Source organism: Chrysoperla carnea, chromosome 1 (assembly GCF_905475395.1).
Source record: "Chrysoperla carnea chromosome 1, inChrCarn1.1, whole genome shotgun sequence".
In the NCBI taxonomy this organism is placed as follows: Eukaryota; Metazoa; Arthropoda; class Insecta; order Neuroptera; family Chrysopidae; genus Chrysoperla; species Chrysoperla carnea.
Window position 1 is genome coordinate 131,983,515 of NC_058337.1, and position 22,999 is coordinate 132,006,513.

Below are 22,999 nucleotides of genomic sequence, written 5' to 3' on the forward strand. Positions count from 1 at the left end.
TCAGGCATTCTAGGGGTTAGCTATGCCTCTAATGGAGGCAAATTTATTTAAATATTGTGACTGGAATACTTCGATTAACCGTCTGATTAAAATACCCAGGCATTCTATTAGTGAGCCAATGTAATGTGGTCGAATTAGCACGGGCCTATGAGTTTTTGGTACCTTGCGTTAGCTTTGTGATTGAAATACGCAGGCATTTGGGTTTAATATTGGCGTTCTACGAGTCTTTTTTTGGGGGTATTTTTTTCTGTAGATAGGTTACTCAAGAATAGAACGATTGGAACATGAATTTCCGAAGACGAAATGTCCGGAATGAAATATACAAGAATAAATCGACATAGAACCGTTAAGGGAAAATAGGTTTCAAAAATGAAAATTAGATAATTTGGTAAACGATTTTTATTAACTTTGAATGAACAACAAAAGGAACTGAGCAAATAAAGTAAATAAATAAGTAGGTATTACAAATGGTAGAATTACTTTGCTAATTCATTTTCAAATTTTTTTTAAAGTTTTATTTTTACAATACAATTACAATTTTTATAATAGAAAAATTTAACTATTAACAAAGTTTTTTTTGTCTCTTTTGATGTACACCTAACTAAATCTAGCGATTTATCCACCGAGCTACCTCAAAATTTATTTTACAACATTATTTCTTTATTTCTTGTACTTGAAAGGCTCAGTTACAGTTCATTAAATTTTTAAAAAGAGTAACGAAAAACGTCCAAAGAATAAAATTTTGTAACAAATCGTGTGACGTAATAACTTTTAGAATTGTATAGAAAAATTTAACAAAAAAATTAATTTTAGTTGATATTTTAAAATATTGGTGTATTCTCAATTAAAATAATCAGTTTAATCATTTATGCAGCTACAGAAAAATAGTGAGTTTTCCACTAGAAACATTTACATTTTTGAATAAAAAATAATTATCAGTTTCAAAAATTTTATTTCTTTTTATCGTACATATTACCGAAAAGAAAATCGACGAGAACGAATTTTAAAAATAATATGCAACTAAAAATAAATCAGCTAAAATAAAATAGATGGAGTAACAGTAACTCTGTGTCTAAATATTTTTGGTTTCATAAATATAATTTGGTTTTAAAATATCTTGTAACTGTAACAAGAAAAGAAATAATATTATTGTAATTTAAATTTTGAAATATTTGGTATTATTTTAAAATTGTTGAATTGAATTGGAAGTATGTTTGGAAAAGTTAAAATTAAAATATGTACACTATACAGTGTTTCATTAAATTGGCAAATGTTTATGAACTCATCAATAAATGAAATTTTTGGCCACCGTATCATTTAATAAAGGACCCTTCGCAAAATAAAATGGAAAAGCATATAAATGGAATCTGATTTTTTATATATGGAGTGTCTCAAAACTATCGTATTAGAAAAGAAAAGCGATATACAGAAGAAGATGAAATTACTTATCCAATTATTTTGTGAAGAGTCTTTAAGTCCTTTAAAAGGTTGATATTATTTTTCCAAATAATTCAACATATTTAAAATCACTTGTATTTCGAGCGCTTGCGCATACTGTTTTTATTTGTTTTTGTTTATACATTATGTTCCCGATTTTGTACTATCTAACGGTTTTCACAATTAAAAGAAAACATATAATTGAACACAATTCTAAGAATCTGATAAAATATTTTGTTTTTAAAACAACCTTATAAAAAATGTTTCTCAATATTATGTAGCCAAGTAATCCTAAACGTGAATATTATTGCGAATGTATAATTTCTTAGGCAAAATGTTGTCAATTTTATGAATTATCTGTGCTAATATTACACTTTTGATTCTTTCTATTTAAAGTCGGTTGGTTTTTAACGCAACGCGAATTTTTTAAAAAAACTCGAAACATTACGGACGTTTAAATGATACTTGGAATTACTGGGCTAAGATCGAGAAATGATATTTTGAAACAAAAAAGCACGCTTTTTGATTATACTATCTTAACGTATAAAATTGTTTTTAAGAGTAGGGGAAGAGGAAGGAAATATTGATAATCCTGTTGGAATGTATTTATTGCAATTGTGAAATAAATTGATCGTTGCATTTTGAAATAACACAAAAAATTATTTAAATTATCTGAATTTTAATTAAAATATATTGCAACAAATTTTAGTCCGGGAGTCAGTCATATATTAGAATAATTTGATTGCATAATATAAAATAAAATGTAACTAAAGATATGCAGACTTATAAATACCATCTGGGTCAAAAAAAGGCGACCTTATATCGCTTCAAAGGGGCCCTATAAGAAAAATTGTTGCGGCTATTACAGGCCAGCCTTTATTTGACGTCCTCTCCGACCTTAAGCCCGTTGACGCCACCCTGCTACTCTTAAACAGCTAGAAATGATTCATGGAATAGTAGTCCGGGATGAGCCAATCTTTTTCAGGAAACACAACGAACCCTTTGGTCTAAGTGTCACCCACCCCAGGAGAGATACACTAACCTAACCTTGCCCAACTACACATTGACGTTTGATTAACCAAATAAAACTAATAAAATTATATTTGAGATTAAAGCCAAATACTCAAATATTTGGTTGTCTCCCCACATAGACTAACTATTACTCAAAACCATCAAGTATTCATCACTGACTCCCAGATAATTTTTCTATACCAAAATGGCTGAAGCTGTAAAAAACAAATTTTTTTAAATTGAGTCATAACATAAATTAAATTCTAACCGATATTGTTTTGAAATTTTGTTTTTATATTTACAAAATTATTTGTTTAGATAGAGGATATGCTGAATTCTTTTTATAAGAAAATATTGCCAATAGTTTGGAAAATAAAGTATATTATTGGGAGCACATTTCATCATTTCGATTCGAAGTGAAAAAGTTCAATTAATAATATGTTACTAAAAATAAAACCAGATGCACCCCTGCTGATGAAATGATTTAATAAAAAGAAAGTTAATTTTTAGAAAGAGGCTAATAAAAAATACTGAACTTCAGGGTGACTTAAATAAAAACTGATAGAAATTTCTTGTTTGTCTAGTTTTTTAAGTATCAAGATTCATGGATGCGTTAAAAAGAAAGTCGTTTTTAAACCAGGTATAATCTTTTACAACATTTGGTTCCATCGAGTTAGAGAAATCTTAAAGAGACTTTGTCTTAATCGAATTCTATCATTCCATTTATCCTTCTTTAATATAATTCTTCGATATAGGGCATTAGTTAAATTTAGGGGCACAGCGAACTTACAAATATTGGAGCTCGATTAGAAATTTAAATTATTTGGAAGTGATTTTTGTGGTTAGAATGTCTTTTTAATTATCAACCTTCTAAATCTGTTTCACATAATTGTTAAAGTTTAATTCGATTCTAAGCAGTTTGATTTACGAACCCAAATAAACGCAAAGTATTTTTTCTTGTATTTAAAAATCGTAATCAATTGTTTGAAATAATTAAACTGTAAATTATTAACACTTAAAATAAAAACAACAACCTTGGTACCCGTTGATAAATTGTACTTAATAATATATAAAATATAAAAACAAAATTCAAATTACAATATTTTTTTATATAATTATTATATAATCATATAGATATAACAAAAATCGGACTAGAAATATGTTTTTTTTTTTTTTTTAATTTTATTTATTTTATTTAATTAATTAATAATATTATTTAAATTGTTTAAAGTGTTTTTTTTGATTGATACCTAAAATAAAAATTAGGATCATTTCCATGCTTGTTTAAGTGCTTTGCGTGACGCTAAATATCTTGTTATATATGATGCGGCCGTTAAACCTAATAATACTAATGTTATTAAATAATAATCAAAATCGTCTTTTAATACATCAAATGTTTTTGATGGGGCAACTCTTGTATAGAAAATATCTAAAACAAATGAAAAAACAAAATTTTTTAATTAATAAAAATGTGAACAAATGACCAAGTAAAATGAGAAAAAAGAGTTTTGAAAAATGGAAGAGCACTTTTCATTTTAGAATTGTACTTCCTTTATAATGCAGCAAGGGCGTCCGTTGCTCCTGGGACATCCTTTAGATGCATGTGTGAAGGTAGTATACTCAATTATTTGTAACACTTAATGCATTTGTCATATGCAGGAAAACATAAAATTTCCTTCAGACTTCTCGCTAAAGAAATATTAACTTCTAAAATTACGTAGTACGCCATCATTAAAATCTTACCCTACAGAGCTTGCTAACAAGGCTCTAACTTTAGAGGTTGTGACGACTTGCTATAATCAAGAAATTCAAAATGACATTGATAATAGGTAAGAAATATGGAATCTGTTGAATCGGTGCTTATTTTCCTCGCGTCTTAAATGGCGAACCCTGTACGAATATAAATTTCGTTCATGACTTACCTAAACCATATGCAAAAACAAGTGATGTTGATTCAAGACCACTAGGCACTGTTTGTATTCCACGTATTGATGATAAACTTTGGTTATAATTAAGCATTGCTTCTGATGGGACTGGTAATTCTGGTATATATGGTACAACACCTTCTTCAGGCGGTGTTGATACCGGTCGCCGTGGATCTAAAAACATCCATGGCATCTCCAATATACCACCATTACTTAAAGCCACTAAAACACAATAATTAACACATTAGTTAGTAAATTATAACCATGTAGCCAATTTTTATAAGGCAGCTAATCAGTAAACACGACAAAAATAAGTCAACTATTAATAATATTGAATGATACTTACTTAATATATGTTTACTTGTAATTCCCTTTTCTGTAATTGTTTCTTTCATTGTTAAAATAGTTGCTGGCATTATGTACGCTTGTCGCTCAATCATTGGTAACTTTGGTGAATTCAATGAACTAAACGCTGTGCTGTTACTTTGTACTTTACCCTCGTACAATTCTAATGTTGCGATTTCAGTACGTCGCCATTTATCATTAAAATAACAATATGTTAACCAATTCTCTGAATGTACAATATGAATTGGTCCACGGGCACGTTTATGTGTTACCGAAAATATCACTGAACCGGATACAACATCAATTAAATAGATGCTTAATATTTCTGCAAAAAAACAAAACCAAAAGCTTATTTATAACCCCTTTTCTAGACGTTGACATCTTTTAAGGATGTACAAGCGTCAGGGCAGTTTATATCAATTCTGAAAATTTTAGGGGTTGGGGGGGGGGTTGTTGCCGAATTATTTAAATAAATAAATGACTTCAAAAGTTGGTATATTTAACATTGGTCTTATGGGAAAACGGTAGATGGATGATATGTTTTCATAGATTTCTCCAAAACTAGTTAATGAAAATTTAAAAAATCTATTTACAAGTCTAAACTTGCCTTGGCACTCGTATTACCTTAATGACTCGCAAAAACCGCGTACTAGATATTTGTAGTTTTTGGGCTTTAAAATTATTAAATACTTACGTCTATGAACTGGATCCATAGCTTGTGTTGCAATCGCCACTAAATTGGGATTAATATATTTAAATAATACAGAACGATCAGCTAAAACACGACCTTGCGAATGTACCCGTTCCAATGGATTTTTAACTACTACATCAATTATTTGTTGACCACGTCCACTTAGTTTTAATCTCCATGTTTGTGTTGCTTTTAATTCCTGAAAATAAACCCTTTTTTTTTACTTCCAATAAAATGACACAATAGAAGGAATTTCCCTAAGGAAACAATCCTCTGACAATTCCTAATTAGGAATTATACTTACATTTAAAGAATTAAATGCTACAGAATATCCTGAAACTAAACCAGTAGAATAATCAGCACTAAACAAATAAATTTGTTTTAACATTTTTCGAACCACTGGTATGGCTGACTCTGGTGTTATATGAACATTATTATTTTCATCCAATAATAAAATACCACGTAACGCATTATTGTCACCTTCTGGTAACAACATTAATTGTTTTAGACGATAGCCTAATCTTATTGGACCAATACCATTTATTGGTAATCCTGTTATTGGATTAAATGTAAAAATAACACCTTCATTTGTTGCCTAGAAAAATGGAAAATGAATTATTTTAAATTTCTATTTGATCTATAGCTGATGAATTTTCTTCTAAATATAAACTAATAAACCCCCCTATGGTCTAAGTTTGTCTCACCCCAACACAACCACTCTAACCTAACCTAGCTAAGAGCCTGGTAATAACTGAATATGAAGTATTTTTATAACTTACTTGATCTCTGGCGAGTAACGTGCATTGAGCTGGATGTGGAAAATGTCTTGTTGTACGCTGAACAAATAATGGATAACTTTGTTTATCACCTAACGTAAACGGTTTAATATTCTCCAACCGTTGTTGCCAAATAATGTCACCATTTTTATTATCTATTCCAAATACCTACGATATAATAATCTATGATAAGTTTGATCACTTTAGACCTAACTATTGTTCGTATAAAATTATGAAGCATTGACTTGTTAACAGTTTAACAGAAACACTTACTTTTCCGATACGTGTAGCTACAACAATCATTTTATGCAAACCAAATTCATCACGCACTAGACCAGCAGCTTGATTTTTGGATTGTGGTGCAGTAATTCCAAATACCGTCAACAGTAGTGCTTGTAATTGACTGATTTGGCTTGTCAAACGTCTTTGTAACATGTCAAAAATATTTGCTAAAAAAAATAACGAAAATTTTATAAAAATTTATGCTATGGTTATTTCTGGCCACATGAAACAAAATCACAAAAGTGCAAATGATACAATACAAAGAAATAGACTATACGAAACCAGAGTTTAGAGTATAAACTTTAGACAGACTGTAATAATCCTTTATGTTTTTTGGAGTTCTTTTCTTGCTATAGTTGTATAGCTAGAGGCATAAGGCCCTAGACATTCTAAGCCGCCTTTTTATATAGAAATATAAATATATATACATCGACGAGTTTCAATAACGATTTTTAAAGTCAAAATCAACAGTTTGAATGTATGAATGATACTTCAATTACGACAAAAATATGATATTTTTGAAATATTTACGGGATGTCATTTAAATGTTGTCGCCTAGGCATAGACCTCACGGTGCTAAGCTTAAATCCGCCACAACTCCTGGGTAAAATTAGTCAAAGAATTTATTTATTAGAAAAAAATTTAAATAATAATTCTTGGCGCGCATGAAATAGTCAAGGTTTTAAATATTTTCTACCAATGGACTCTTAAGATCTTATAAAAAAAAAACCATGCCAATATCAAAAAATGCACACGAAAAAGTTATTTACAAAAAAAAAAAGAAAAAAAAAAGAAAGTATAAATAATCTAAGAAACAAAATTAAACTTGGTCTCAAATTTAGCATTCATTTTCACAAGCATTATAACTTACTTGAAATTAATCCTAAACTATTTGCTATAAAAACAGAAATAAAAATTACATGTTTATTTTTTTTAAAACTTGGATCATCTTGTATTAAATATATTAGAGAAAAAAAATTACTTACTATTGGCTTTATTATCGAATTCCTTTTCAATAGAAGCATCTAGATCAGAAACAGGCAAATCTAATAGATCCACAGAAATAATATTAGCTAAGGATTCTTCTCGAGTCCATATTATTTTACCTAAAATAAAAACAAATCAATAAGAAGAAAATTTACAAAATTAATCCCTTTACTCGTCAATCCATCGTATGTTTAAATCAAAGTTGCAAAATCAAAATTAAACATCGAACTATTTTAGGGTCCATGTTTATGACATACTGTTTAAAAAAATTCCCTTTTATGGCTGGGAAAGTGTGACCTGAGCTATGGAGCATTACTGTTTCAAAAATTTTCTAAAGAGTAATGAATTAGATGATTTTAAATATACGACAAGGCCGCACTTCGGGTCCATGTGGCGTCAAAATTGCAATCTATTATAGTCTATGCTTCGAGGAACTTAGCCGTTTTGTACTGAATAACACAGTCAGGCTAACCTATGTATCGCGTCACTGTCATTCCCATAGCAAGATGCTCTATAATTTACCGAATCAAGGAATGGCTACGATAAGCTAATCTTAATTACTAGGAAATTGCGCAGGACACGCGACAGGCCAAACCACAGCTTGACCATTCGACTGTGCCCGCCTGAAACTCACTAGAGTAGAAGGGTGATACGACTCTTGACAGGACACTGTTGAATGAACTAACACCTCCATAACATGGGGAATGGGGATCTCTGATGATCTCACTTGTACAGTCTGTATGGAGGACGATGAAACTTCTATTCATGTTAATTGAACCTGTAGAAACTAGCAGAGCGTCATGTTATAAATGTTTATGTTTGACACCTTGGATCCATCGGTTCTGGGAGCAATCTCGGCAAAAAGTGGGCTTTCTTCGCGACATCGGCAGAATTCTATAGCTTCATCTGCTTAAAATAGCATTTCTTACCCGGAGACGTCTTGCTTTCGGGTGATAGGTTGTTCTCAAGAAAGGCAATAACTCCTGGGTCTAGGTACTAGGGACCCATTTTCGGTAACCTTCTTATGTATTATTATTATTATTATACATACAACAAAGCAGACTTTTTGAATTGAAAAATATCTTACCTCCATTTTGTAACAAAACCATAGCTTCATCTTCTGTACTTAAGAAAAATCGACACACAACTCCCTTATCTTTACGTGTACTACAAAACGACGAAGATAATATTGGCACACCTTGTGTTTTTGGATATGCAATTTTACTACTCAATTCATCAATCGGTGAAAAATCACTCAACAGAGTTCCACTAATTTCCAATAATTCTGGTGTTCGTAAATTCGCTTGTAACAAGCAATAATCATCACCGTATGGCATAACTAAGAAATTTTGATGACCATGAATTTCATCATTTAATAGTTGAATCCGTTGTTCGGTGATTTTAATAAATTTATGTACGGGTCCTTGTTTTAATATAACAATTGGTAATGGACCATTCACGCTGATTAACTCCACATTTTCGGTATTTTCGAATGCATCCACCAAGGGGAATGTGTATACTAGATTGGATTCGGATACAACATCCACGGATATTATTTTTTGGGAGTTTAGACAAATGTAGTGTGGATTTGATAAAATGCATCTAGAAACAAATCAATTTATTACTATAAAATCTTCTGTGATTATAATAGGGGAGCCCAAGAGGAGATTTCTGTAGTAACTCGAGCGCGTCAGATTAACATATGAGGGGCTTTACATAGGTGAATAGGTCAATAGGGAATATTCATGTATTTTTTTATATTTTTAATTCATTGTTTACACCGTTATAACAAAGTAAAAAATATAAATACTGCTTAAAAATGCTGTATTGAAGTGTAAAAAAATATTTAAAATACATTATAATTTTGAGATATTTAAACGCAGTTTTTTGGTGCTCTCTGTTGATGACGTATAAGTACGTGATCTGTCAATTGGTGACAGTTCAATGTATAATTTACACTTTAAAAAAATGAATTTACAACACAGAATTTACACTCGTTAATATTAAGTTTTCTAATAAAAAGCCATAGAATAGTATAATTTAATGAAATACCATATAAAATGTAGGTAATTAATATCATACAGTACGTCAACAAATTTGACAAGTCCGTACTATGATGTCACGTCCGTATAAAAATTTGAATTTCCATTTTAGAAATTTTTAAATGCCCTCACTGAATTTGTACTTTTATTAATTAATTTTAAGTAATTAAAAAGATATTAATTACGAAAATAATGGTTTAGTTGAAATGTCCAGTCATCAAAGTTATGGAAGAAAAATATTTCAACCAAATTTAAATTTCATGAATATTCCCTATTCTGACCAAAATCAAAGATTTTCTAGTTAAAATTGATACAGAATATATCGATAAAGACTCAGATCTTCAAAATAAAATTAGAGACCCAGTATTTTTTAGCATAAAAATTCTCTGACTTTTCCAGAATCTAAAAATTCCTTGATATCAAATCAAATTTATGAATTTTTGAGAATGGAATGAATTAATTATTCTTCTCTCTTGAAAAAGTTCAATTTTCAAATGCTTACTTTGATGAATCTGATATCCATGGTGCTTGTATTCGGGCTGAACTACCACGATTCTGTCCTGTTCGTGTATTATACGATGTTACTTCCAAATATGAATCTTGACCCGTTGTTTTTGCAACAACTTGATAAAGACGTCCATGTGAAATTAACCAATCAACTTGTTTCACATCCGTACTTTTTGCTAACGTGAATGTCCATTCCCATAATAAACCACCGGAAATTGGTTCCCATCCTCGTACTAGATACGGACCGGATAGTGAGAATGCGGATATGGTAATAACTTCACTATCTACATGCAAGAAATCAATTTGACTTCGATTTGCACTTTCTAATACTTGTCGCCAGATTATTTGACCTAAAAACAGAACATTAAGTTTTGAATTTTTAAAAAACAATTTTTTTCTCCTTTTTTTTAACCAACGAATCAAAAAGAGGGCTGTTATAACTTTGACCACTATACGTGTGTGTCTGTCTGTCTGCCTGCGGCATCGTAACTCCTAAACGAATGAACCTATTTGATTTTTTTTTCTTTTGTTTGAAAGTTAATTTAATGGAGAGTGTTCTCAACTATGTTTTAAGAGCGAGTTTAGGGTTCCGTACCCAAAACAACTAAAAAAGAGGCGATTATCATCAAAATCGGTTCAGTTTGGAGTAAAGTAAAAAATAATTTAATGGAAAGTGTTCTAAGCTATGTATCAAATACAAGTTTAGGGTTCCGTACCCGAAAAAATTGTCGAAGGTTTTTTTAATTTTGTAAATTTTACTTGTTAAAAAATTTCCCCAGGAAATTCAATCCAAACATCCAGTTTTCGAAAATTTGTGATTAGGTTTTTGTACTTTTATGTGAATTTGTTTCTACAAAACTACTTAGGCCTGTACAAAATTAATTTGCCCAAAAATATAAAGAGATGTGTCTACAACAGGTAATTCATCGCTCCTTTAAACAGAACTACCGAACCCTAGTTGCCATCATTTTAACAAATCCGCAAAAATTTTTGAACGCATTTCGCTAATTAAATCTCACCTTGATTTTATAAACTTCCCGTTATCTTAAAAAAAACAAAACATTCCTCGAAAATTGTATATCACCGAGGGCAGAGAGGCTCCGAACAAAAACTAAGCGTACAAAAAATCATAATTTCCTAGTTTGACCCATTTAAAAATTTAAGTTAATTATTTTTAGGTACCTGTTTTCAAGTGCAATGCAGCGACTACATTTTCCTCGGTAACAACAATAATACGTTTCGCTGTTGAAACTGTATCAAATTGTGATAATTTTAATTTTCCAACATAATTTTGTTTCCTGAAAATTTAAAAATATAATTTTTATTTACATTTTGGATATTTATTTTGGGTAATGTATGTAAAAAAAAAAGATAGGTTGGTAATAAAACAGAATTGTTAATTAATCATGCTCACCAATCAAATTTTCCAATTTGATCCTCAAACAAACACACAGATAAATTAAATAATCCAAATAATATAAATAAATATTGAAAAAATTGTAAGTCTGTCATAAAACTAAAATTATTTCCTTTTAATCGCCACCGTGACAACTCCATTATTACGATCAGCCGGTGGTACTTTGGTGTACATTCAACAAACAGGGATTTTTTTATTTACTAATTTATATCAATCTTCATATCGTACCTGTATTCATAGGTGTTCATATGTAAGTTGATCATAGACTTACAAAATACATTTTTGAAGTAAATATAATAGACCTATAAACTACAACCACGGATCTAGTAATTATAGTAGGGATGTATTATAAAGTCCTACTTTAGACGAGGGGAGCGTATCACTTAGGGGGGGAAGCAATGTGCCTACTTTTGATTGGCTGCGGCTCTCATTTGCGGGAAATTCTAATAGAACGATAATATTTCGTGTGTTTTAGATTTTAATATTTCTATATCTATGGTTTTAGATTGCCTCAAGCAATATACCTACTTTTGATTGGCTGCGGTTGTTCGCACTCTCAATTGCGGGAAAATTTAAATGAGTAGCGAATTCTGCGTGTGTTGTAGATTGGTCCGAGCAAAAAATCTTTCTATTTAAAGTAAAATCTTTTACCCTAAAGAAAAAAATGTATTTTTTTTTTTAAATACAATTTAGAAATTAATTACAAATATAATATTTTTAACTAATTACCCTTGGATGAAGGAATATAACTTTAATATTCCTATGACCGACTAATTACCTAAAGAATACATCGTAAATATATCGTAAAAATTTAAAAATAAAACTTCACGTATTTAAATTAAGATTAGAATCACGGGTACATAATTCAAGTCATAAATTAGGTAAAAGTTCAGTTTAAGCACTTTTTCTTAAAAATCATCCTAGAACATCAGGAAAAATAAACATTTTCAAGCATTTTTTACGTAGATTACGAATCCGTATGCGGAGATACCGAAAAACTTACAGTTTTTCTTTAATTCAGGAAAATATGCTTTTTGAAAATATGAATTTTCTTGGTTAATACAAGTTATATTTCAAGCCTAAAATGGAATATATGGGCTAAATTAATTAAACATATGTTTTTATTTACCTTATTTATTATTAAATATGTTAAAATTATACAAAAATTATAAAAATATATTCAATAAAATAATATTTTTAAATATTTATGTATTAAGTAGGTAACATTAAATTTTTGTGCGAGTAAATTTTTTATAACAAACGCTTTTCTTCAATAAGAGTCTGTTAAAGAAAATGGTTTTTCTTGAGTATGAGTCCGTTTATGATTATCTAAACTGATTTTCTGAGTAAACGATTTATCACAAACCTCACAGGAATAAGGTTTTCTTCCACTATGAATTCGTTTGTGTGTAATTACACTGCTTCGCGTAGTAAATGATTTATCACAAACGTCACAGGAAAATGGTTTTTCTCTAGTATGCATTCGTTTGTGTGTAATTAAATTGTCTCGAATAGTAAATGTTTTATCACAAACGTCACAGGAAAAAGGTTTTCTTCCACTATGAATTCGTTCATGTCTAAGTAAATTGGGTTTGTAAGTAAATACTTTATCACAAATTTCACAGACAAAATGTTTTTCGCCAGTATGAGTCCGTGTATGACTATCTAAAATGGTTTTCTGAGTAAATGATTTATCGCAAATGTTACAAGAAAATGGTTTTTCTCCAGTATGCGTCCGTTTATGATAATCAAAATTGCTTCTCTGAGAAAATGATTTATCACAAAATTCACAGAAAAAAGGTTTTTCACCACTGTGAATTCGTTCATGTACAATTAAATTGTTTTTGGAAGTAAATGCTTTATCACAAATTTCACAGGAAAATGGTTTTTCTCCAGTATGCGTCCATTTATGTACAACTAAACTGTTTTGCTGTGTATATGATTTACCACAAACGTCACAAGAGTAAGGTTTTTCTCCAGTATGAGTCCGTTTATGATAATCCAAACTGATTTTCTGAGAAAATGATTTATCACAAAATTCACAGAAAAAAGGTTTTTTACCACTGTGAATTCGTTCATGTACAATTAAATTGTTTTTGGAAGTAAATACTTTATCACAAATTTCACAGGAAAATGGTTTTTCTCCAGTATGCGTCCATTTATGTACAACTAAACTGTTTTGCTGTGTATATGATTTACCACAAACGTCACAAGAGTAAGGTTTTTCTCCAGTATGAGTCCGTTTATGATAATCCAAACTGATTTTCTGAGTAAATGATTTATCACAAAACTCACAAGAAAAAGGTTTTTCACCACTATGAATTCGTTCATGCACAATTAAATTGTTTTTGGAAGTAAATGCTTTATCACAAATTTCACAGGAAAAAGGTTTTCCTTCAATATGAGTCCATTTATGATTATCCAAACTGAGTTTCTGAGTAAATGATTTATCACAAACTTCACAGGAAAAAAGTTTTTCTCCAGTATGAGTCCGTTTATGATTATCAAAACTGCTTCTCTGAGAAAATGATTTATCACAAAATTCACATGAAAAAGATTTTTCTTCGCTATGAATTCGTTTATGTTCAATTAAAGTGCTTTGATCAGCAAAATTTTTATCAGAAACGTCACATGAAATATTTTTGTCTTCATTTTGAATTGATTGATGATCAAAAACAGTTTCATCAAATATTTCCTCCTTTATTATAATTTCTGTATTTAATTGATTCTCAACTTCAACTGTTTTATTTTTATCCTGGGAAAACTCTTCATTCAAATCAATCCTTTCGTGTTTTGTTGTAACATTTTCTTCTTGTATTTCCTTTTTAATTGGTTCATGATCCTCCATTATATTATTTTCTTCTTTAATTGTTATATGTTCGATTGAATTACTTTCATCAAATTTTTCTTTTTTAATAATAATTTCAGAGTGCTTTTCTTCAATCAATATATTTCCATTAATTTTTCTTAGGTCGGACACAGTAGGACTTGATTTTAAAATAGTTTCAGCCTTTGATGAGGATGTGGCAACAGATATTAGTGACGGTTTCAAAGGTAATAATGTCTCGTCTCTTGATTTCACTTCACAAAAAATTTCTGGCACATTTGCTCCATCTGTTTGAAAATCGGAAAAATTAATACAAGTATGTAAATATGAAATATATCAAGGTATACTAAGTTTAGTCCCAAGTTTGTAACGCTTAAAAATATACTACGAACAAAATTTCTGCCTATCTTTCTGTCGACACGATAACTCAAAAACAATCGACGAAGATATATCACCTGAAATTTTTATAACGGGCTTAGGGCGTAAAAAATGACGTCGAATTCGAAAGTTAACAACATAGGTCAATTGGGTCTTGAATCCGTACGATCCATGTTGAAAACCGTTAGAAATAGAACGAAGATTTGAATGTAAAAAATGTTCCTTATAAAAAAATAAACAACTTTTGGTTGAAATATATTTTCACAAACATTACTGTTTACTCGTGAGGGCGCAAATTAGGTGAATATCTTTCTGTACTTAAACGACGTAAAAAAAAACTTACGATTGCGTCATTAACACTTCCTATACATGATATTTCAACAATAGACCTTTTTCACATTTTTTTAAATGAAAGTATTTATGAATGTCTTGATAAATAGGCTAATTTTTTTCCCCGATTTTTTTGGAGCCATATGACCGAGAAAACAGACAATGAAAATCATTAAAATTCAAATTGGCGAAAACGATACGGAAACACACGAAGTTATACGAAGGTCGGTTTGACGTCATTTAAAGTTGATAATAATGATATATTAATACAACTGTTGACACTGTTTTATTGTCATTGCTTGTCGGATTGGCATAATAGATCACGTGTGCGGTGGAGCCAAAAAAAATCGTTTAAAATTATTTCAAATATTGTGTCTTTTTTACAATTTTTTTCATAGTGCTTTTATTGATAAAAATGCGTAATTTTCGAGTTACAGGCTCTACTCGACCTATATTTTCATAAAAAATTTACTAAAAGCATTTCTGTTTTTCATGAAAAAGGTCTATTAACTCAGTCAAATGTTAGTTTTCACTCGTTTTATTCATTCATTCAATAGGAGGTTGTTAGATGACCTTGAATCTGATTTTGCATATCTGAGAAATTAACCCTTTCGCCGCCATCTAGGAAAATGACTTTTTTTTACGTTTTGGCTCTTATCTTACGTTTTATTAATTAAAATTTCATGATTTTGATGTCGTTGGGCTTGTCTGCGTTGTATCTTCAAACCCATTTATTTCAAACTACACGCTATGATTGATAGAAAAAAGTTATTCGTACAGAAGTTTTTAGATGTACTGTTAAAAAAATATTTGCAAAAAACTGTTACAAACTGTTCAAACTCACGAAAACTTTGTTAATTTTGAATACGGATGACTTTTTTTCTATCAATCGTAGTGTGCACTTTGACATAAATGGGTTTGAAGATAAAACGTAGACAAGTTCAACGACATCAAAATCATCATTTTTGAATGATTAGAACGTGGGCCAAATTGTAAAAAAAAAGTTATTTTCTAAGATGACGGTGAAAGGGTAATTTCCCAAATACGCATTATCAGATTTAGGATCTTCAAAAAACCCTCTATTGAATGAATGAATAAAAAAATCTAGTATAAAAACTTTTGGGCCAGTCAGTAAGTGCACCGGAATATTAAAAACGATAAAAAATTTGAGATATATTGTTTAAAACTTGAAATCATTTGTATTGCTTAACACATACTCGAACTTTTATCAGAAGTATCTTTGAAAGATGAACTTGGTGTACAACTTTCTTCTGGTTTAATCAGACCCTCTGCCATTACCATCATTCTTTTTTCTTTTAATGTATCCGACTGTTCTGTACTGTTGCATGGTCGTTTTCGTCCATCTTCTTGACATTCAAAGTTACTTGGAGCACAACCTGGTTTCAAACACACTTTTGATACTTTTCCCATAGCAATGTACTCGATATAATTTTCCATATCATTTGGCAACTAAAAAAACAAATAAAAGTGTGTCTATTACAATAAATAATAACACTAAAAAGCAATTCTAAATCATAAAACAAAAATAACATAACCTCAACTCATGCATGATTGTTTTATCAATAAACTTGAAAAATTCTGATACTGCCAATATCATCAGTTTTGCTTGAAACTAATTAAAATACAAAGATTGTGGTGTGTGAAATACTTACATCGAAATGGTCTTCACAAAAATATATTCTTGAAATTGTGGATAAACTATTAAAATCAACCCTCTTTGCAAGCTTTAGCCACTTTTTCCGTATTTGTTCATTCTGAGGAACATAAATAAATAATTTGTTTGGCGTGTTTAGAGTTGTACTTTTACACTGGGGCACTATACAGTTCTTCTAATACGAAGAATTCATTTTTAATTAAAGTTAAGCTACAACACGCTTTTGTCCACTAAGAATAAATCGATTGGATACAAGTTTCTAATGATTAATCATCATATGTAAATAACAAAACACAAAATTAATTTTTATAAAATGTAAGGATTATTAATATTTTTAGATAATAATTTTCGTAAAACTATGCATCCGGTCACGTGACAGCAAACACCAATCAGATGTACTTAATGGTTATTTTAACCTAAATGAGTTATATGTTGATAAATTAAAAAATACTTGTAGATTTAAACACTTATTAACACATTTATTTATTTAATTTACTCGTATACTATTTTAGAATGCGACTGTAAGGTCTATTAAAATCAGTAGATAGTCTTCCTTAGCAGGATTGTCGAACTGTCGCCTGACGCTGGCGCCGGATGCCATGGATACAGCGAGGGTGCGTTCCATTAAGCGTTCACAGCGCAAACGCGGCTGTTTTAAATAAAAAGGTCTATGGAGCATGCAAAAGACTTTTTCATTTTAAATTAGGATCCTTTTGTACTTAAAAACTATTCTATAAGTCGGTACTGCTCGTTGCAATTACCTAAAGTTTGTACACAGGCTTTAATTAGATTTTTGTTTTTTAATGTTTGATTATTGTTTATCAACATTTAAAAAAAACTTGATAAGAGAGTTCGAAGTTTTTGGTAAATCGTTACTGTTAGTTAATTAAAAATCATCGAATGTTTTGATTATTTAAATTCAGTTCGTGGCGTTATATGATTGAGTAAAAATTCATGAAATTTCTTTTAAGAATGGAACAATATATTGATGAATATATTGGTTTAAATATGTATTTAGTTAAAATTTATTTTGTAAGGCTTTTGTAAGGGAAAATTTTGGAATGGATGTTCAACAAATCACCTACAATTAGTCCATTTCCGTTAGTCCGCCTGTCCGCCAATTTGTCAACACGATAACTCAAAAACAAAAAGAGATATACCTATTATAATCAAAATTAACCTAGGTCTGATAGGTTTCAAGAATGTGGAGTCCTGATCCCAGAATTACACACATAAAAGATAGCTAACGAAAAACTGACATCACAGCTGAAAAGAATGACTCAAAATTAGTTGGTTTCAAAAAAAATTTCAATAAAATCGAATCAAATTTGCCTGTGTTAACAAAATAATCAAATTTTTTTTAACTCAATGACGTCATCAGAATCCAAAAAATTTAATTTTGCTCTATCACATCGAAATCTTATCCTATTAAATATGTAATCCTACTAAATTTGGGTCATTCTTTTCAAATTTGTTATGAAAATTAACCTAGGTCTAATAGGTTTCAAGAATGTGGAGTCCTGGTCCCGGAATTAAGCACATTATGATAGCTAGCGAAAAACTGACAACACAGCTGAAAAGAATGACTCAAAGCTAGTGGGTTTCAAAAAAAATTCCAATAAGATTGGATCAAATTTGCCTGTGTTAATAAAAAATCGAATTTTTTAACTCTTTATTTCGTCATCAGAATCCAAAAAATTTAATTTTGCTCTATCACATCCAAATTTTATCCTATTTTGATAAACCAAATGTGTAATCCTACTAAATTTGGGTCATACTTTTCAAATTTGTTATGAAAATTAACCTAGGTCTAATAGGTTTCAAGAATGTGGAGTCCTGGTCCCGGAATTAAGCACATTATGATAGCTAGCGAAAAACTGACAACACAGCTGAAAAGAATGACTCAAAGCTAGTGGGTTTCAAAAAAAATTCCAATAAGATTGGATCAAATTTGCCTGTGTTAATAAAAAATCGAATTTTTTAACTCTATGACGTCATCAGAATCCAAAAAATTTAATTTTGCTCTATCACATCCAAATTTTATCCTATTTTGATAAACCAAATATGTAATCCTACTAAATTTGGGTCATTCTTTTCAAATTTGTTATGAAAATTAACCTAGGTCTAATAGGTTTCAAGAATGTGGAGTCCTGGTCCCGGAATTAAGCACATTATGATAGCTAGCGAAAAACTGACAACACAGCTGAAAAGAATGACTCAAAGCTAGTGGGTTTCAAAAAAAATTCCAATAAGATTGGATCAAATTTGCCTGTGTTAATAAAAAATCGAATTTTTTAACTCTATGACGTCATCAGAATCCAAAAAATTTAATTTTGCTCTATCACATCCAAATTTTATCCTATTTTGATAAACCAAATGTGTAATCCTACTAAATTTGGGTCATACTTTTCAAATTTGTTATGAAAATTAACCTAGGTCTAATAGGTTTCAAGAATGTGGAGTCCTGGTCCCGGAATTAAGCACATTATGATAGCTAGCGAAAAACTGACAACACAGCTGAAAAGAATGACTCAAAGCTAGTGGGTTTCAAAAAAAATTCCAATAAGATTGGATCAAATTTGCCTGTGTTAATAAAAAATCGAATTTTTTAACTCTATGACGTCATCAGAATCCAAAAAATTTAATTTTGCTCTATCACATCCAAATTTTATCCTATTTTGATAAACCAAATATGTAATCCTACTATATTTGGGTCATTCTTTTCAAATTTGTTATGAAAATTAACCTAGGTCTAATAGGTTTCAAGAATGTGGAGTCCTGGTCCCGGAATTAAGCACATTATGATAGCTAGCGAAAAACTGACAACACAGCTGAAAAGAATGACTCAAAGCTAGTGGGTTTCAAAAAAAATTCCAATAAGATTGGATCAAATTTGCCTGTGTTAACAAAAAATCGAATTTTTTTACTCTATGACGTCATCAGAATTCAAAAAATTTAATATTGCTCTATCACATCCAAATTTTATCCTATTTTGACAAACCAAATATGTAATCCTACTAAATTTGGGTCATACTTTCAAATTTGTTATCAAAATTAACCTAAAAGAACGATTTGAATTTTCGGATGAATTACAAATTATGTGATAGTGTATGAAGTGGTAAAATTTTTTCAAAACTTATGGATATTAATTTGATTCTAGATCATAGTGCTTAATTATGTATCAGTCAAGACTGTATGTCATCCAATTCAAAATCAAATCTAAAAAATGGAAAAATTCATCGAGGTTATTTACCACTTAAATGTTGGTTAGACTTATTTGGAATTTTGGGTTTATGTAAGCGACCAGAAATTAAAATTAGCCAAAACATTGATGTACTCATCGACACAAAAGAATTAACAGAAAACAAACAATATCGACAACAGGAACAACCCCTATCATTCTCATCATACGATCCATGCCATACCTATGGAGCAACGCCACCATTTAAGCCCAATCGAATAACTTTAGGGAAAAATGAGGAAATTGACCGGGGTTTAGCCCTTAACTGTTGGTTAGACCCATTTGGTAAATGGGGCTTATGTAAACAACCAGAAATTAATGTTAACAAAGATATAGGTGCGCTTATCGACCCAGAAGTTTTAGTTGAAAAGAAATCATATCAACAACGAGACTATAATCCTTGCCCATCATACAACACCAATTTAAAGTCAAATTTCAATCAATCACAATCTTTCCATACCAACGAATCTGAATTCGATTCTGTTGAATCATCACGATTTAGCTCCAATGAATTACAAAACGTAAAGCCTGATGGAATTTCACACTTCAATCGCAATGATTCATCATCAATACATTCCAATGAGTTAATCTCAATCAGTACTAAAGAATCATCACAATTCAAACACAATGAATCAGACATTCATGATGGCACCTCACAATTCTACTGAATCGCTACCATTAAATCCCAATAAACTACCACCAAGTAATATCACTGAATCCACAAAATTAAACGCCAAAGCAGCAACACAAATCAGTTCCAATGGATCATCACAATTAAACCACAATGAACCATCTTCAATCGATCGCATTGAATCAGTAAGAGCGAACAGTAATGAATCGCTAGAAGTAAATCACAGTGAATCATCACAATTCAGTCCCAATGAATTGTTAAAATTGAATACCAAGGAATTATCTCCAATACCTAAGGAATCACTAAAATTTAATATTAGTGATTCAGCTCAATTAAATTCCCATGAATCAAAAACATTCAAATTTAATGAATCTCTACAATTCAAATCCAATGAATCACTACAAAATATTCGCGATGATACATCACAATTCAACACTTATGAATCATTACTATTGAATCCCAATGAATTATCCTCAATTAACTCTTATCAATCCCAATCACCGTTATTAAATATCAATCAATCTCCGTCTTTTAATCCAATATTCAATTCTAATAAACCAACATTATTAAATCAATATCACACACAATTTTCCAATCCCATTCAATCACCACAACTTAACTCTTTTAAATTACCACCATATAATTCTAATCAATTACCATCGTTAAATTCCCACCAATCCCAACCAACGTTATTAAATAGCAATCAACCTCTATCTTCCAATCCTATTCAATCACCACAATTTAACTCTTTGAAATTATCACCATATAATTCTAACCAAATACCATCGCCATCGTTAAATCCCCATCAATTCCAATCACCGTTATTAAAAAGCAATCAACGCCCATCTTTCAATCCTAATCAATCACAAACGTTAAATCCTTATCAAAGACAATCTATCAATCCTATTCAATCACCACAATTTAACTCCTTGAAATTATCACCATATAATTCTAACCAATTACCATCTTTAAATCCCCATCAATCTCAACCACCGTTATTAAATCGCAATCAAGCTCCATCTTTTAATCCTAATCAATCACCAACGTTAAATACTTATCAGACACAATCTTTCAATCTTATTCAATCGCCACAATTTAACTCATTGAAATTACCACCATATAATTCTAACCAATTACCGTCGTTAAATCACCATCAATCTCAACCAATGTTATTAAATCGCAATCAAGCTCCATCCTTTAATCCTAATCAATCACCAACATTAAATCCTTATCAAACACAATCTTTTAATCCTATTCAATCACCACAATTTAATTCTTTGAAATTACCACCATATAATTCTAATCAATCACCATCTTTAAATCCCCACCAATTCCAATCACCATCAGTAAATAGCAACCAATCTCCATCTTTTAATCCTAATCAATCACCAACATTCAACTCCAATATATCACCATCATCAAATCTTTTTCGAACACCATCTTTTAATCCTATTCAATCACCACAATTTAACTCTTTGAAATTACCAACATATACTTCTAATCAATCACCTGTTGGATTTATTTAAAATGTTGCGCCATATATGTGTAATAAGTGTCGGTTACTATGTGTACAATACTGTAATATATATATATAATAAACAAAAAGAAACAGTTGTTTCCGTATTCTCAATATAGATACACGTGTTATTTTTAATCGTTCTCTGCAAAAGATATTAATAAATTTAACATCACCATCGTTAAATTCCCACCAATCCCAACCACCGTTATTAAATCGCTATCAACCTCCATCTTTTAATCCTAATCAATCACCAACATTAAACCCTAATCAAACACCATCTTTCAATCCTAATCAATCACCACAATTTAACTCTTTGAAATTACCACAATATAATTCTAATCAATCACCCTCGTTAAATCCCCACCAATCCCAACCACCGTTATTAAATCGCTATCAACCTCCATCTTTTAATCCTAATCAATCACCAACATTAAACCCTAATCAAACACCATCTTTCAATCCTATTCAATCACCACAATTTAACTCTTTGAAATTACCACAATATAATTCTAATCAATCACCCTCGTTAAATCCCCACCAATCCCAACCACCGTTATTAAATCGCTATCAACCTCCATCTTTTAATCCTAATCAATCACCAACATTAAACCCTAATCAAACACCATCTTTCAATCCTATTCAATCACCACAATTTAACTCTTTGAAATTACCACAATATAATTCTAATCAATCACCATCGTTAAATCTCAATCAATTACCAACATTAAATCTCAACCAATCACCATCTTTCAATCGAAATCAATCACCGTTATTAAATTCAAATCGATCACCATCATTTAATCTTAATCAATAATCCATCTTTCTGACATTGATAATAGGCACAATAAATTATCACCAATCAAGCCAAATTAGTTACCACTCTTTAATCCTACTAAATCTCCATATACTTTGTGCGCCAAAAGCTACCACCAATCAAGCCAAATCAGTTACAACTATAAAATTAAAATAAAATATTTT

The 22,999-nt window shown here is 30.3% G+C and overlaps 3 protein-coding genes across 4 annotated transcripts; 1 reads left to right on the forward strand and 2 right to left on the reverse strand.

The window, feature by feature from the left end:
* Positions 1 to 3,686: 3,686 nt before the first annotated feature.
* LOC123301060 (ER membrane protein complex subunit 1) lies at positions 3,687 to 11,597 on the reverse strand. 2 transcript variants are annotated; one of them, XM_044883791.1, is made up of 13 exons: positions 11,418 to 11,597; positions 11,186 to 11,301; positions 9,999 to 10,353; positions 8,542 to 9,056; positions 7,454 to 7,573; positions 7,339 to 7,362; positions 6,459 to 6,634; positions 6,189 to 6,353; positions 5,714 to 6,004; positions 5,413 to 5,608; positions 4,720 to 5,043; positions 4,371 to 4,595; positions 3,687 to 3,877 (listed from the first exon to the last, which is right to left on the reverse strand). In XM_044883791.1, exons 1-13 carry the CDS (start codon positions 11,558 to 11,560, stop codon positions 3,717 to 3,719), a joined length of 2,811 nt encoding a protein of 936 aa, XP_044739726.1. In that variant the 5' UTR covers positions 11,561 to 11,597; the 3' UTR covers positions 3,687 to 3,716. The 2 variants fall into 2 exon arrangements, with proteins under 2 accessions (XP_044739726.1, XP_044739734.1); XM_044883799.1 differs by lacking the exon at positions 7,339 to 7,362.
* A 1,093-nt stretch (positions 11,598 to 12,690) lies between these two features.
* LOC123295123 (zinc finger protein OZF-like) lies at positions 12,691 to 16,903 on the reverse strand. Its single transcript, XM_044876351.1, has 4 exons — positions 16,629 to 16,903; positions 16,173 to 16,425; positions 14,029 to 14,534; positions 12,691 to 13,350 (listed from the first exon to the last, which is right to left on the reverse strand). The coding sequence occupies exons 2-4, from the start codon at positions 16,411 to 16,413 to the stop codon at positions 12,691 to 12,693; spliced, it is 1,407 nt and encodes a 468-aa protein (XP_044732286.1). The 5' UTR covers positions 16,414 to 16,425; positions 16,629 to 16,903.
* A 2,922-nt stretch (positions 16,904 to 19,825) lies between these two features.
* Positions 19,826 to 22,835, forward strand: LOC123295132 (proline-rich extensin-like protein EPR1). Its single transcript, XM_044876363.1, has 3 exons — positions 19,826 to 20,392; positions 20,508 to 22,013; positions 22,173 to 22,835. Exons 1-3 carry the CDS (start codon positions 19,826 to 19,828, stop codon positions 22,833 to 22,835), a joined length of 2,736 nt encoding a protein of 911 aa, XP_044732298.1.
* Positions 22,836 to 22,999: the final 164 nt, after the last annotated feature.